A 16,633-nucleotide genomic window follows, 5' to 3' on the forward strand; every position below is an offset into this window, starting at 1 on the left:
CTGTTTTTTTTGAGCTGATTCGCGTGTGAGCTTCTCCTACTATCGGTCTATTTGATTGAAGATGGTTGAAATATGTGCAGTCAGTTTTTGATAATTACCTGAAGCACGCAAGATTTGGTGTTTAAACACGAAATCCAATAATAATCCAAAGACAGTTTGAGGTCGTTTATACAAGAAATTCGTAATTGCCTCTGAAAAGATAAATTATTGTTTTATTGTTGGTTTTTTTCATTCAGACTCAAGACAATTATCTTGTCTATGTCTGTGACCTTTTTCATTGAGGAGAAATATAAAAACTATGAAATTTGTGACAAGAAGTAAATAATACAACTCATTGTAGCTTTTCATCGGAAAAATTTATCTAGGATCAATCGAGTAATTTGAAAAGGAAAAAATTTTATTCGAATGTCTAATATGTATTTAGATATACATATATGTGTTTGAAATGAAAATAACCATATTGTACCTTTCAAACAGCGAATTACAGCCATCTATTAGTAAGTTATTATTAAATGCCATTTCATGAGCCATAATAGCTTGACAAATAAACATTTTAAAAAACTTGTAAGAAGTCATCAAACAATAGTGACTTATCTGATAACATCATGCATAAAAAATTATTAATCCATTTTTTAATTACAAACAGATAGTTGAATAACTTTAAGAAGAAAGTATGAGAATTATTCAACTATCTATCAGTAAATAATTAAATAATGCTTTAATGACCATAACGTGATCAGATAAGCAGAAAAAGTTAGACGCTTTTCTTGAAGTTTTTTTAAAATGTTTATTTGTTTTATAATTTTTTTTTCGTGGTATTTATTTATCACTGACCCCTGAACAATAAGAATTTAGTTGCTGATATCAGGACCTAATTTAGTTTATTCACAAATTCTTATGGATACCTCTGTTATCTATTAGAAAGTTAAATAATGGTGTAAATTCAAATGTGAAATTCTTCAATAACTTTTTTATTTGAAAACTTGACAATTCAGAACTATCAAAAAACTAAACTCCCTTGATTTCCTGTTCACTCGTCTGTCAAATTAAAAAATGAATTTGGCCTTAACATTTCTCCCCCCTGTGAAGAACTTAAATCTTCACTAAGTGGTCGGAAGGATGCACAGCTTCGTAACAGGTCTTTTATAAATGCCTTTCTTCGTTTGAATTTTTGCCACCCTCACAATACCATAATTTCCTTGGTTTTCCCAAAAACGATGGTCCGCTAAACCAATCTCCATCTTGTTTAAGATCGATATTTTTCAATTCTTTGGTAGCCTGATCTGCTACATTTTCTTCAGAAGGATCCCAGTGCCACTGGAAAACATCTGCATTTTCATGGATTTCTCCTATTCGACATGACACGAACATAGGAAACCTTCTCGACTGGGATCTTATTTGTTTAAGTACCACCAATGAATCAGTCCAATAATGTGTTTCGCGAATTTTATGTTCAACTTCTTCCCATATTTTCTTGGATAGTCTGCATGCCAACACTGCTCCTTGTAACTCTAATTTGGGTATGATTTGCTGAGTCAATGGCGCAACTTTATACTCAGCAGTAACAAAGCAGACATGTGTTTCAGTATTATCCTCCTTTTCTTCTGTTCTGAAGTAAGCAACATAGGAATAAGCCTTATCACGCGCATCACAAAACACATTCGCCTTTATGATCAAAGTTGCCAAAAACCCGAAAGGATCAAATATTGACATGATGATCCGCAAGACCTTCCGTTTCGTTGGTGCTATTGATCCTGATGTTTTTTCAATAGGAATTTTGTGAAAGTTCAGCGAATATATGAATTGGTCAGTTTCTGGAGACCAAGACAATCCAAGAACTCTTTTGATTTCTTGTGAATCAATTTTAATGTTTTTTTCTGATTCAGCACGAAGACATTTTGGAATTGATTCTAGAACCCTCTTGGAGTTACTAATCCATTTCACCATTTCAAAACCAGCTTGATTATGAACATAAATTACATCTCGTACTCTTTGAATAGCTTCCTCGTATGTGCTACATGAATCCAAATAATCGTCAACATAATGTTGTCTCTTCATTGCTCTGCTTATTCCAGGGAATTTATCTTCGAAACATTCAGCATTCCTGTTCTTGATGAATTGGGCTACGGATGGAGAAGACACGGCACCGAAGATCATAACATTCATTTCATAAACATCCGGAATTCCACCAAGGTTATTTTCATCATGCCAAAGAAATCGTTGAGCACATCGATCTTCCTTTTTTATTAACACTTGGTGAAACATTTCCCTGATGTCCCCACTAAATGCAATTTTTCCCTGCCTAAAGCGCCATAAAACGGAAACCAAGGAAGGAACAAAGTCTGGACCTTGTAGTAAAAAGTCATTGAGGCTATATCCAAATGATCTTGCAGCAGCGTCAAAGACAAGTCTAATTTTACCGGGCTTATGGACGTTCCACACTGCAAAATGTGGTAAAAACCAGTTTCTCGGATTTTCTGTAATCTCCTCTAACTCTAATTTTCTTGCATAACCCTTGTTGATGTAATCCTGGATCTTCTCACGGTACTGCTTTGCGAATTCACAATCTTTCTTCATTTTCCTCTCCATGCAGGAAAGACGGTTGAGTGCGTTTACTTTGCTGTCAGGAAATGCGACATCCATATTTCTCCAAAGGTGTCCAATTTCCCAACGGTTACCAATTCTTTTAGCTGTGCTATTCATGATTTCAAGTGCTTTGCGATCTTCTACTGAGCTGATGATTTTTTCATTCACTCCGAAAGCTTCTAACTTGAAACTATCTTTCACCATACGATGGAGTTCATCATCTTCAATATGTCGGCAACAAAGAGTTGCATGATTCATTTCATTTCCATCAGTTGAATCATTGAGTGCTCCATGAATAGTCCAACCTAATTTGGATTTGGACATTATAGGTTGATTCATTTTTGGTTGTATGACCTGACGTGATATAATTAGTCCGCAATTGTCTTGGCCAATGAGAATTTCTGGAGTTGCATTCTCCACGGCCTCTAGAATTTTCCGGTTCAAATGTGGGATATTCTGAGACAAAAGATCTACATTGATTTTCTGGTTTGGTATACTCAAGTTTTTAACAGTCCTCAAATTTTTCAGATTATAGAAGATTTGTTTATTGCTGTCGGCAGAAATATCAACATCAACCATTTTCGATTCATCCTCGAAATGGGTAATGTTATTTGTCCATTGAAAACGGAGTGGAACGATGGGTCCAGAGAGGTTCAATTTCATAGCTAAATTTTCATCCATCATCGAGCATGTGGAGCCTTCATCGAATAAGGCAAATGTCTTGATTTCATTATAAGGCCCACGAAGTATAACTGGTGCTATTCTCAGCAGAGTTTTTTGATCCACATCGTTCAATTTCGCACAAAATTCACTCGAAGCTGCTGTTTTATCTTGTAAAGTTGGATATGAGCTGTTTGGATCTCTTGCCAGATGAAGAAGACTGCTATGCTTTCCTTTACAACCCATTATACCACATCTCGTTCTGAGGAAACATTTATTAGCCATGTGACCCAATTGGAGACATAGAAAACATAATCTCAAATTCATAACTGATTGTCTTCTTTCTGGTATAGTCTTCTCTATGAATTCACCACATTCCTCTATTTTATGATTCGTTCTCTGGCAAAATACACAAACTTTGGAATTTTCTGCCTTTCTCGGCTCGGACTTTTTTGAAAAACTAACTGTTTCTTTCCTTGACATGTGTTTACTTCTCTGGAATGGATTACTTGTAGAAGCCATAGAATTTACCTCTTCTTCGTACCAATTTGCAAAATCTTCAAGGGATGTTGGTATTCCCTGTAAATCTTTCTGATATTTATATTTTCCCCAGTTGTACTTTTGTATGGTGGGAAGTTTTTCAACAATATTCACTAACATTTCCGGATTGAACAAATATAGTGAAGAATTAACATTTCTCATCGTGACCACCATATTAGTAACTGCGTTTGAGAAAAAAATACAGGATTCCAAACTGTCTTCTTTTACAGGGCTGATTTTCTTCACTTTTTCCATGAGAGATAGAACAATCCATTCAGGTCTACCAAAATTCATCTCGAGCATATTGATTATCCTTGAAACATTGCTTGGAGATATTAGAAGAGCTTTAACAGTTTCCCTAGCTTTTCCCTTGAGTGCTCTATCAAGACGAATGAGGTTATCCTGGTCTGATAATCCTTCATTCCACCTTCAATGCATGTTGTGAAAACCCATATTAATGAACGGCAAAAAAAAATGACGTCCCAAAATGGCGGAAGAATCTAGAATTTCCCCCCCCCCCAAAAGTGGGTCCTGGATCCGCGCCTGACGTATTTGAGTACTTAAGTGTGTTGGTACGCTTACTAGCTTAGTATCAGTTCAACAGTGGTGAAGTACAGAACAGATAATTTTAAAGCTAAAAAGATGTCTTTGGATCATTTATATGAGTTCAGTTTCGAAAAGTTGTACAACGACTGTACAGAAAGGTAATGCTTTTACATCATTGTTTTCTTTAATTATTTTTGAAACAATATAATCGAATGTTATCTTCAGTTTCTGAATGTTGCATTTTTATAAAGAAATTTTTGTTCAATATATGTGTATGAAATGAACGATAACCATATTGTACCTATCAAACAGCGAATTAATATGTACTTTTTTTTTCCTAGGGGTATAACTTTTGAGGAAGACTGCAGCGTATGTCTGAGTAGGTTGACTGGAGAACTGTACCTAACCGATTGCAGGCATTGTTTTCACAAAGAATGCATCGACAGGTGGTGCTCCAGTTCTTCCAAATGTTGTCCGATGTGTAGGACAACGTTAATTTTCGAAGGTACCTTCACTATCTTCGATACAAATTGGCAGAATGTCAATATACATCGTTTCGACAAGATGGACAGTGATGAAGAATATGAAGAAGATGAAGAAAGTGTTGAAAGTGAAGAGGAAAATGAAGAAGATAATAAAGAAGAAACCAACAGGGAAATTTAATTTAAGAGTGATGTTTCCTTCATTAAATTTCCCCTGGTTTATATATCTATAAACTCTTGTTATTTTTGTTTGAGAACAATTCCTATTTTCAGGATTGTAAAAATGTGAATCCTACCAGGATAATGATTGAATATCTATTACCTATTCACAGACTAACGAGTACAGAGCGTAATAATTACTAAATCAGTATGAAACTGTTCAATTATTTACCTAGAAAAATAAGACCAATTAAAGAAATTAAACTCTTCAAGAGACAATTATTCGAACTGTTAATTAAATGTGAACCATATTCTTTAAATGAATTTCTCTATTTCTGTATCGTAATGAGTTCATTACAGTTCTAAAAAACAGTGCTGTAATGAACTCATTACAGCATCGTTTTCAGATATATTTTTCGTTTTGTGGTTGTCTATGCTGACGTCCAATCCTATCAAATTTCAACAAACGTCAATAATTGTCAATATAATATAATTTGGGGATATAGAGAAATGATTTGATACATATTCGCAAACTCTCATAATTCAGGTAGTGTTCAATCGATTTCGTCAGACATAATTCATGAATTTAATGTATAATTGTAAATTATGTCTAAATTCGAAACATACGATTCATATTCAAATTCCGTAATCTGTCAATTTCCGTAACAGTCACACCAACTGCCAAGATACAATACAAAAGTCACTAGGATATATAATCTGAATTTTTCATTGAATTTCGACAATATTTCGCAAAACTTGACTGAAATAGAGAAAATATCGTCTAATACTCGTTGCAGAAGGCAATTCCAACACTCATGCGTTCCAAAACTCGCTCCTTCGTCGCTCGTTTTCGAATTTCGCATTCGTGTTGGAATAGGAGCCCATTCTGCAACTTGTTTTAGAATATACTATTATAGTCTTTTGTCATGTACAAATATCATAGATATATTAGTTCATTGATTTATTTTTTTGTAAGGAATTTGTGACTTGTTTTTATCATTTTGTAATGTACATACAATTCTGGAAATAAATACCTATTATTATTATTATTATTATCCTAAATTTCAATCTATAACCTTCAAATTTAAGGGAGATAAGGGGTGTGTACCATGATCCTATTACACCCGGTATGTATATTGATGACCATAAGGTTAGCTTCCTCCAAAACAATTTCCATTATGCATACAGTACCAGGAATACGAAAAAAAAAGATGAAATATAATGACTGTCATTTAATTTTCGATTTAAAATGAATTTCGAACAAGTAGAAACCAAGCCAATCCACAGTATTATTTAGAATTAGGATAAAATATAACAAAATGAAAAAATTGTTTTCCGAGAAGTAAATCAAAAATTTTCACAGCCTTGAAGTCACAGATAAAGGCCACTCCTACTGTTTTTTTTGAGCTGATTCGCGTGTGAGCTTCTCCTACTATCGGTCTATTTGATTGAAGATGGTTGAAATATGTGCAGTCAGTTTTTGATAATTACCTGAAGCACGCAAGATTTGGTGTTTAAACACGAAATCCAATAATAATCCAAAGACAGTTTGAGGTCGTTTATACAAGAAATTCGTAATTGCCTCTGAAAAGATAAATGATTGTTTTATTGTTGGTTTTTTTCATTCAGACTCAAGACAATTATCTTGTCTATGTCTGTGACCTTTTTCATTGAGGAGAAATATAAAAACTATGAAATTTGTGACAAGAAGTAAATAATACAACTCATTGTAGCTTTTCATCGGAAAAATTTATCTAGGATCAATCGAGTAATTTGAAAAGGAAAAAATTTTATTCGAATGTCTAATATGTATTTAGATATACATATATGTGTTTGAAATGAAAATAACCATATTGTACCTTTCAAACAGCGAATTACAGCCATCTATTAGTAAGTTATTATTAAATGCCATTTCATGAGCCATAATAGCTTGACAAATAAACATTTTAAAAAACTTGTAAGAAGTCATCAAACAATAGTGACTTATCTGATAACATCATGCATAAAAAATTATTAATCCATTTTTTAATTACAAACAGATAGTTGAATAACTTTAAGAAGAAAGTATGAGAATTATTCAACTATCTATCAGTAAATAATTAAATAATGCTTTAATGACCATAACGTGATCAGATAAGCAGAAAAAGTTAGACGCTTTTCTTGAAGTTTTTTTAAAATGTTTATTTATTTTATAATTTTTTTTTCGTGGTATTTATTTATCACTGACCCCTGAACAATAAGAATTTAGTTGCTGATATCAGGACCTAATTTAGTTTATTCACAAATTCTTATGGATACCTCTGTTATCTATTAGAAAGTTAAATAATGGTTTAATGAACGTGGCATCATCAGATAACCAACAAAAGTTTGACTTAGGTACTCTTAATGAGTGTAGGTACATTTAAAATATTTATTTGTCATATTTATAATGACTTACCTAATGAGGTTGACGGCCATTCTGAAATTTTTAACTATCTAATGTATTATCAGATGAATAATTCTTGGAATGTATCTGTCAACAAATAAGAAACGACAGTTTAACCCTTTTTTGAAATATTTATTTTTACCAAGGTGATAAAATAAATCAGATATAATTGAACGAAAATAAAAATCATATTCTCTTTTCACATTGTTTAGATTGAATTTCGAAACGTTCAACTAAAGAACGAAATCAGTTTGAGTAGTTTGATACTTCAAAATAAATATCGATATGTAATTAATACACTTTGTTACTTCATATAATGTGAAAATACAAGTAAATGAATGGGGACATTTTTTATTCTATTCATTCCACCTTCAATGCATTTTGTGAAAACCCATATTAATGAACGGCAAAAAAAAATGACGTCCCAAAATGGCGGAAGAATCTAGAATTTCCCCCCCCCCCCAAAAGTGGGTCCTGGATCCGCGCCTGACGTATTTGAGTACTTAAGTGTGTTGGTACGCTTACTAGCTTAGTATCAGTTCAACAGTGGTGAAGTACAGAACAGATAATTTTAAAGCTAAAAAGATGTCTTTGGATCATTTATATGAGTTCAGTTTCGAAAAATAGTACAACGACTGTACAGAAAGGTAATGCTTTTACATCATTGTTTTCTTTAATTATTTTTGAAACAATATAATCGAATGTTATCTTCAGTTTCTGAATGTTGCATTTTTATAAAGAAATTTTTGTTCAATATATGTGTATGAAATGAACGATAACCATATTGTACCTATCAAACAGCGAATTAATATGTACTTTTTTTTCCTAGGGGTATAACTTTTGAGGAAGACTGCAGCGTATGTCTGAGTAGGTTGACTGGAGAACTGTACCTAACCGATTGCAGGCATTGTTTTCACAAAGAATGCATCGACAGGTGGTGCTCCAGTTCTTCCAAATGTTGTCCGATGTGTAGGACAACGTTAATTTTCGAAGGTACCTTCACTATCTTCGATACAAATTGGCAGAATGTCAATATACATCGTTTCGACAAGATGGACAGTGATGAAGAATATGAAGAAGATGAAGAAAGTGTTGAAAGTGAAGAGGAAAATGAAGAAGATAATAAAGAAGAAACCAACAGGGAAATTTAATTGAAGAGTGATGTTTCCTTCATTAAATTTCCCCTGGTTTATATATCTATAAACTCTTGTTATTTTTGTTTGAGAACAATTCCTATTTTCTTCTTCTTCTTCTTCAAGTGCCATATCCGCGGCGGATTTCGGCAACCATCATAGCTATCTTGACTTTGGAGACAGCGGCTCTAAAGAGATGTTTTGAGCTGCATCCAAACCACTCTCTCAGATTTCTCAGCCATGAGATTCGTCTTCTTCCTACGCCTCTTTTGCCTTCTATTTTCCCCTGCATTATTAATCGTAAGATATTGTACTTCTCGCCTCGCATTATGTGTCCCAAATATTGTAACTTTCTCTCCTTGATGGTACGTTCAACTTCTTTTTCTCTACCGATTCTTCTTAGCACCTCGATGTTGGTGATACGATCCTTCCACGAAACTCTCAGAATTCTTCGGTAGGTCCACATCTCGAAAGAGTTAAGACGCCTCATTGCATCTGCATTTAGCGTCCATGCTTCCACCCCATAATAGAGCACACTGTGTACATAGCATTTTGCCAATCGCAGTTTGAGATGCAATGTCAGATCCTTGCTGCACAGGACTTTTTTCATTCTTATAAAGTTGGAACGAGCTTTTTCTATTCTAGTTTTTATTTCTGCGGTATAGTCATTGTTTTCTGTTATAAGTGTTCCTAAGTAAGTGTATCTTTTTACTCTTTCGACCTGCTGACCTCCAACCAGCAGTATTTCGTTTGTGTCATTGTTCTTGCTAATTTTCATGAACTTGGTTTTTTTTGACATTAAGAGAAAGTCCGTACTTCCCGCTACATCTTAATATCTTGTCCATAACTCTCTCTAAATCCTTCAGACAGTCAGCTATTATTACGGTATCGTCAGCATATCTGATGTTGTTGATCAAGACTCCATTCACCTTTATACCAGCTGTCTCACCTTCCAAGGCTTCTAGTATAATTTGCTCCGAGTACGCATTAAACAACAAGGGCGACAGTATGCAACCTTGCCTGACTCCTCTCTTTATTTCCACTTCCTCAGATCTTTCCTGCCCATTTTTTACTGTGGCCCGTTGGTTGTAATACAGATTTGAAATTAATCTTACATCTTGTTTGTCCAGGTTTTTGTTCTTAAGAAGGTCTATAAGTTGGTCGTGTTTTACCTTATCAAAAGCTTTATTATAGTCTATAAAGCAGATATAGAGGTCGCGATTAACATCCAGGCATCTCTGAGTCAACACATTGAGAGAAAACAATGCCTCTCTTGTGCCAACCCCATTTCGGAAGCCAAATTGACTCTCACTTATATCCAGTTCTAGTTTGGAACGTATTCTGGTATGTATAATTTTAAGGAGAATTTTTAATGTATGTGACATTAAGCTTATGGTTCGGTAGTCGCTGCATTCTCTGGCATTAACTTTTTTCGGTAGACATATGAATGTTGATGTTAACATTTCCTTTGGTATAATTCCTGTATTGTAAATTGTGTTGTATGAACTCACCAAAATATCCATGTTTTTGTCGTTAATTAATTTAAGTAACTCACTTGGTATCTCGTCTGGGCCTGCAGATTTCTTATTTTTCATGGATTCCAGTGCATGTTCAACCTCGCACTTAGTTATTTCAGGTCCCACATCTCCATCTTGATGTTCTGAAGGGGTATTTTCCATTCCATTCCAATTCCTCTATGTATTCCTTTCATCGCTCTAGTTTTTGTTCAGTTTCCATTATGATATTTCCTTCTTTGTCGAGGAGTATATTTGAAGTATTTCTTTTATTCATTCCCGCGAGCTCTTTGACCTTCTTGTTTAGATTAAAGTTGTCATACTTGTTTTGTAAATCTTCTATCTCCTTACATTTATCAGAGAAGTATGTTTCTTTTGCTTCTCTTATTTTTCGCCTTATTTGGATTTGTAGCTGCTTGTATCGAATGTTGTTATTTGACTTGCATCTTCTTCTTTCATCCATTAACTCCAAGATTCCGTCTGTCATCCAATCTTCTTTCTTATGTTTGCTTGTTATAAGTTCCTTTTTACTTGGTTCTATAAGTGCTGTTTCAAGGAACTGCCATTGTTGTTCTGCGCTTTCCTCATTTTGCTGAGATTTGGTGGTGGCTTTTTCTAAGTTTGCGTTGATCTGTTGTTTAAGTTTTTCTCTGATTTCTTCTCATTTTAGTTTCTCTATGTCTAGTTTATCAACTTTATGCTTGTTTTGCATCTTTTTTAGCTGTAACTGAAACCTAGCAATAAGAGGATTATGATCAGATGATACGTCCGCACCAGGGTAAGCTTTTACCGTTTTTATTGCGTTTCGATATCTGTGTTTTATTAGGATGTAATCGATCTGATTTCTGACGATGTTGTTGTCTTTGTCAGCTGGTGATTTCCATGTATACAGACGTCTCTTGGGAAGTTTGAAAAACGTATTCGTTACCACAAGATTATTTTCTTGACAGAATTCAACAAGACGATCGCCCCTCTCGTTGCGTACACCAAGTCCGTACTGCCCTACTGTAGAGTCACATCTTCCTTCGCCGATTTTAGCATTAAAATCACCCATAACTACTGTTATATCTCTAGATGCAGTTAGTCGTAATGTCTTTTGAAGGTCACTATAAAAGTTTTCTAACTCTTCTTCGTTTTTGTCAGCTGTAGGAGCATAAATTTGTATTAGGTTTAGTTTTCGGTGAGTTGTCATCAGTTGTAGCAACATAACTCTTTCGGACATTGGTATGAAGCCTGTTACTGATTTTACTACGTTTCTGTCAAGAATTACGGCCACTCCATAGCGGTGTTGAGTGTCATCATTGCCAGAGTAGTAAACTCGTCCATTTTCTGTACTAAGTTCACCCGAACCAATCCATCTTGTGTCACTTATTCCAACAACATCAATCTTTAGTCGCACCATCTCCTGCTCTATGTTTCTTAACTTTCCAGGCTCGTACATACTTCTTACGTTCCATGTCGCAATTTTAAGAGTTGATTTGTATATTTTCAACAAACAGTTGACGACCTGGGAAGCCCTGCTGTTTATGTCATCTCTTCCCCTGCCGAATCTTGGCATCCGAAAACCATGATTAGTGAACTGTTGACTGTCATTTCTCTGAGCCATGACGATTTCTAGGGAGTCTTAATGAGGTAGTTTCCCCTTGCTTTCCTCATCGCTGTGTAAGCACCGCTTCAGTTGTTTCAACCACGCCGCTTAGTGTCTGATTCTCAACCAATAGTAATCAACGGTACTCAACAGTACTTTTCAGGATTGTAAAAATGTGAATCCTACCAGGATAATGATTGAATATCTATTACCTATTCACAGACTAACGAGTACAGAGCGTAATAATTACTAAATCAGTATGAAACTGTTCAATCATTTACCTAGAAAAATAAGATCAATTAAAGAAATTAAACTCTTCAAGAGATAATTATTCGAACTGTTAATTAAATGTGAACCATATTCTTTAAATGAATTTATAGTCTTTTGTCATGTACAAATATCATAGATATATTAGTTCATTGATTTATTTTTTTGTAAGGAATTTGTGACTTGTTTTTATCATTTTGTAATGTACATACAATTCTGGAAATAAATACCTATTATTATTATTATTATTATCCTAAATTTCAATCTATAACCTTCAAATTTAAGGGAGATAAGGGGTGTGTACCATGATCCTATTACACCCGGTATGTATATTGATGACCATAAGGTTAGCTTCCTCCAAAACAGTTTCCATTATGCATACAGTACCAGGAATACGAAAAAAAAAGATGAAATATAATGACTGTCATTTAATTTTCGATTTAAAATGAATTTCGAACAAGTAGAAACCAAGCCAATCCACAGTATTATTTAGAATTAGGATAAAATATAACAAAATGAAAAAATTGTTTTCCGAGAAGTAAATCAAAAATTTTCACAGCCTTGAAGTCACAGATAAAGGCCACTCCTACTGTTTTTTTTGAGCTGATTCGCGTGTGAGCTTCTCCTACTATCGGTCTATTTGATTGAAGATGGTTGAAATATGTGCAGTCAGTTTTTGATAATTACCTGAAGCACGCAAGATTTGGTGTTTAAACACGAAATCCAATAATAATCCAAAGACAGTTTGAGGTCGTTTATACAAGAAATTCGTAATTGCCTCTGAAAAGATAAATGATTGTTTTATTGTTGGTTTTTTTCATTCAGACTCAAGACAATTATCTTGTCTATGTCTGTGACCTTTTTCATTGAGGAGAAATATAAAAACTATGAAATTTGTGACAAGAAGTAAATAATACAACTCATTGTAGCTTTTCATCGAAAAAATTTATCTAGGATCAATCGAGTAATTTGAAAAGGAAAAAATTTTATTCGAATGTCTAATATGTATTTAGATATACATATATGTGTTTGAAATGAAAATAACCATATTGTACCTTTCAAACAGCGAATTACAGCCATCTATTAGTAAGTTATTATTAAATGCCATTTCATGAGCCATAATAGCTTGACAAATAAACATTTTAAAAAACTTGTAAGAAGTCATCAAACAATAGTGACTTATCTGATAACATCATGCATAAAAAATTATTAATCCATTTTTTAATTACAAACAGATAGTTGAATAACTTTAAGAAGAAAGTATGAGAATTATTCAACTATCTATCAGTAAATAATTAAATAATGCTTTAATGACCATAACGTGATCAGATAAGCAGAAAAAGTTAGACGCTTTTCTTGAAGTTTTTTTAAAATGTTTATTTGTTTTATAATTTTTTTTTCGTGGTATTTATTTATCACTGACCCCTGAACAATAAGAATTTAGTTGCTGATATCAGGACCTAATTTAGTTTATTCACAAATTCTTATGGATACCTCTGTTATCTATTAGAAAGTTAAATAATGGTTTAATGAACGTGGCATCATCAGATAACCAACAAAAGTTTGACTTAGGTACTCTTAATGAGTGTAGGTACATTTAAAATATTTATTTGTCATATTTATAATGACTTACCTAATGAGGTTGACGGCCATTCTGAAAATTTTAACTATCTAATGTATTATCAGATGAATAATTCTTGGAATGTATCTGGCAACAAATAAGAAACGACAGTTTAACCCTTTTTTGAAATATTTATTTTTACCAAGGTGATAAAATAAATCAGATATAATTGAACGAAAATAAAAATCATATTCTCTTTTCACATTGTTTAGATTGAATTTCGAAACGTTCAACTAAAGAACGAAATCAGTTTGAGTAGTTTGATACTTCAAAATAAATATCGATATGTAATTAATACACTTTGTTACTTCATATAATGTGAAAATACAAGTAAATGAATGGGGACATTTTTTATTCTATTCATTCCACCTTCAATGCATTTTGTGAAAACCCATATTAATGAACGGCAAAAAAAAATGACGTCCCAAAATGGCGGAAGAATCTAGAATTTCCCCCCCCCCCAAAAGTGGGTCCTGGATCCGCGCCTGACGTATTTGAGTACTTAAGTGTGTTGGTACGCTTACTAGCTTAGTATCAGTTCAACAGTGGTGAAGTACAGAACAGATAATTTTAAAGCTAAAAAGATGTCTTTGGATCATTTATATGAGTTCAGTTTCGAAAAGTTGTACAACGACTGTACAGAAAGGTAATGCTTTTACATCATTGTTTTCTTTAATTATTTTTGAAACAATATAATCGAATGTTATCTTCAGTTTCTGAATGTTGCATTTTTATAAAGAAATTTTTGTTCAATATATGTGTATGAAATGAACGATAACCATATTGTACCTATCAAACAGCGAATTAATATGTACTTTTTTTTTCCTAGGGGTATAACTTTTGAGGAAGACTGCAGCGTATGTCTGAGTAGGTTGACTGGAGAACTGTACCTAACCGATTGCAGGCATTGTTTTCACAAAGAATGCATCGACAGGTGGTGCTCCAGTTCTTCCAAATGTTGTCCGATGTGTAGGACAACGTTAATTTTCGAAGGTACCTTCACTATCTTCGATACAAATTGGCAGAATGTCAATATACATCGTTTCGACAAGATGGACAGTGATGAAGAATATGAAGAAGATGAAGAAAGTGTTGAAAGTGAAGAGGAAAATGAAGAAGATAATAAAGAAGAAACCAACAGGGAAATTTAATTTAAGAGTGATGTTTCCTTCATTAAATTTCCCCTGGTTTATATATCTATAAACTCTTGTTATTTTTGTTTGAGAACAATTCCTATTTTCAGGATTGTAAAAATGTGAATCCTACCAGGATAATGATTGAATATCTATTACCTATTCACAGACTAACGAGTACAGAGCGTAATAATTACTAAATCAGTATGAAACTGTTCAATCATTTACCTAGAAAAATAAGATCAATTAAAGAAATTAAACTCTTCAAGAGACAATTATTCGAACTGTTAATTAAATGTGAACCATATTCTTTAAATGAATTTATAGTCTTTTGTCATGTAAAAATATCATAGATATATTAGTTCATTGATTTATTTTTTTGTAAGGAATTTGTGACTTGTTTTTATCATTTTGTAATGTACATACAATTCTGGAAATAAATACCTATTATTATTATTATTATTATCCTAAATTTCAATCTATAACCTTCAAATTTAAGGGAGATAAGGGGTGTGTACCATGATCCTATTACACCCGGTATGTATATTGATGACCATAAGGTTGGCTTCCTCCAAAACAGTTTCCATTATGCATACAGTACCAGGAATACGAAAAAAAAAGATGAAATATAATGACTGTCATTTAATTTTCGATTTAAAATGAATTTCGAACAAGTAGAAACCAAGCCAATCCACAGTATTATTTAGAATTAGGATAAAATATAACAAAATGAAAAAATTGTTTTCCGAGAAGTAAATCAAAAATTTTCACAGCCTTGAAGTCACAGATAAAGGCCACTCCTACTGTTTTTTTTGAGCTGATTCGCGTGTGAGCTTCTCCTACTATCGGTCTATTTGATTGAAGATGGTTGAAATATGTGCAGTCAGTTTTTGATAATTACCTGAAGCACGCAAGATTTGGTGTTTAAACACGAAATCCAATAATAATCCAAAGACAGTTTGAGGTCGTTTATACAAGAAATTCATAATTGCCTCTGAAAAGATAAATGATTGTTTTATTGTTGGTTTTTTTCATTCAGACTCAAGACAATTATCTTGTCTATGTCTGTGACCTTTTTCATTGAGGAGAAATATAAAAACTATGAAATTTGTGACAAGAAGTAAATAATACAACTCATTGTAGCTTTTCATCGGAAAAATTTATCTAGGATCAATCGAGTAATTTGAAAAGGAAAAAATTTTATTCGAATGTCTAATATGTATTTAGATATACATATATGTGTTTGAAATGAAAATAACCATATTGTACCTTTCAAACAGCGAATTACAGCCATCTATTGGTAAGTTATTATTAAATGCCATTTCATGAGCCATAATAGCTTGACAAATAAACATTTTAAAAAACTTGTAAGAAGTCATCAAACAATAGTGACTTATCTGATAACATCATGCATAAAAAATTATTAATCCATTTTTCAATTACAAACAGATAGTTGAATAACTTTAAGAAGAAAGTATGAGAATTATTCAACTATCTATCAGTAAATAATTAAATAATGCTTCAATGACCATAACGTGATGAGATAAGCAGAAAAAGTTAGACGCTTTTCTTGAAGTTTTTTTAAAATGTTTATTCGTTTTATAATTTTTTTTTCGTGGTATTTATTTATCACTGACCCCTGAACAATAAGAATTTAGTTGCTGATATCAGGACCTAATTTAGTTTATTCACAAATTCTTATGGATACCTATGTTATCTATTAGAAAGTTAACCCTTAGTCACTACGGACGGGTCATTTTGACCCACACGACGACGAGCCGAAATTCTTAGTTTCGCGTGTGAGTAGTGGGGTAATTCTTCTAGTATTCCCTAGCCCTACATAATCTCTGTTCTGACGTGTTATTCGAGCTGTGTGCGTTCCCTGTTTGCTGATATTGCTGTATTTGGGTCAAATTGACCCGTGCGTAGTTTGAACGGTAGTGTTATATGGAATATGAGGTACGTTTTATATTCAATTG

General features: G+C 33.2%; 2 protein-coding genes across 2 annotated transcripts; both read right to left on the minus strand.

Moving 5' to 3' along the window:
- Window positions 1–1,143: 1,143 nt before the first annotated feature.
- On the minus strand, window positions 1,144–9,141 carry LOC123673410. The gene is made up of 2 exons (XM_045607894.1): window positions 8,846–9,141; window positions 1,144–4,213 (listed from the first exon to the last, which is right to left on the minus strand). The coding sequence occupies exons 1-2, from the start codon at window positions 9,139–9,141 to the stop codon at window positions 1,144–1,146; spliced, it is 3,366 nt and encodes a 1,121-aa protein (XP_045463850.1).
- A 1,097-nt stretch (window positions 9,142–10,238) lies between these two features.
- On the minus strand, window positions 10,239–11,651 carry LOC123673411 (craniofacial development protein 2-like). The gene is made up of 2 exons (XM_045607895.1): window positions 10,740–11,651; window positions 10,239–10,676 (listed from the first exon to the last, which is right to left on the minus strand). Exons 1-2 carry the CDS (start codon window positions 11,649–11,651, stop codon window positions 10,239–10,241), a joined length of 1,350 nt encoding a protein of 449 aa, XP_045463851.1.
- Window positions 11,652–16,633: the final 4,982 nt, after the last annotated feature.

Source organism: Harmonia axyridis, chromosome 2, assembly GCF_914767665.1.
Source record: "Harmonia axyridis chromosome 2, icHarAxyr1.1, whole genome shotgun sequence".
Taxonomy (NCBI): domain Eukaryota; kingdom Metazoa; phylum Arthropoda; class Insecta; order Coleoptera; family Coccinellidae; genus Harmonia; species Harmonia axyridis.

Bases quoted from the DNA above. Each gene is read 5' to 3' on its own strand.
- LOC123673410 (XM_045607894.1), bottom strand. From the start codon at position 9,141: ATGAAAAAAGTCCTGTGCAGCAAGGATCTGACATTGCATCTCAAACTG. The intron at 4,214-8,845 runs GTACAATATCTT...CATGCATTGAAG, and splicing joins CACATAATGCGAGGCGAGAA to GTGGAATGAAGGATTATCAG.
- LOC123673411 (XM_045607895.1), bottom strand. From the start codon at position 11,651: ATGGCTCAGAGAAATGACAGTCAACAGTTCACTAATCATGGTTTTCGG. The intron at 10,677-10,739 runs GTTGATAAACTA...CTTAAACAACAG, and splicing joins AGATGCAAAACAAGCATAAA to ATCAACGCAAACTTAGAAAA.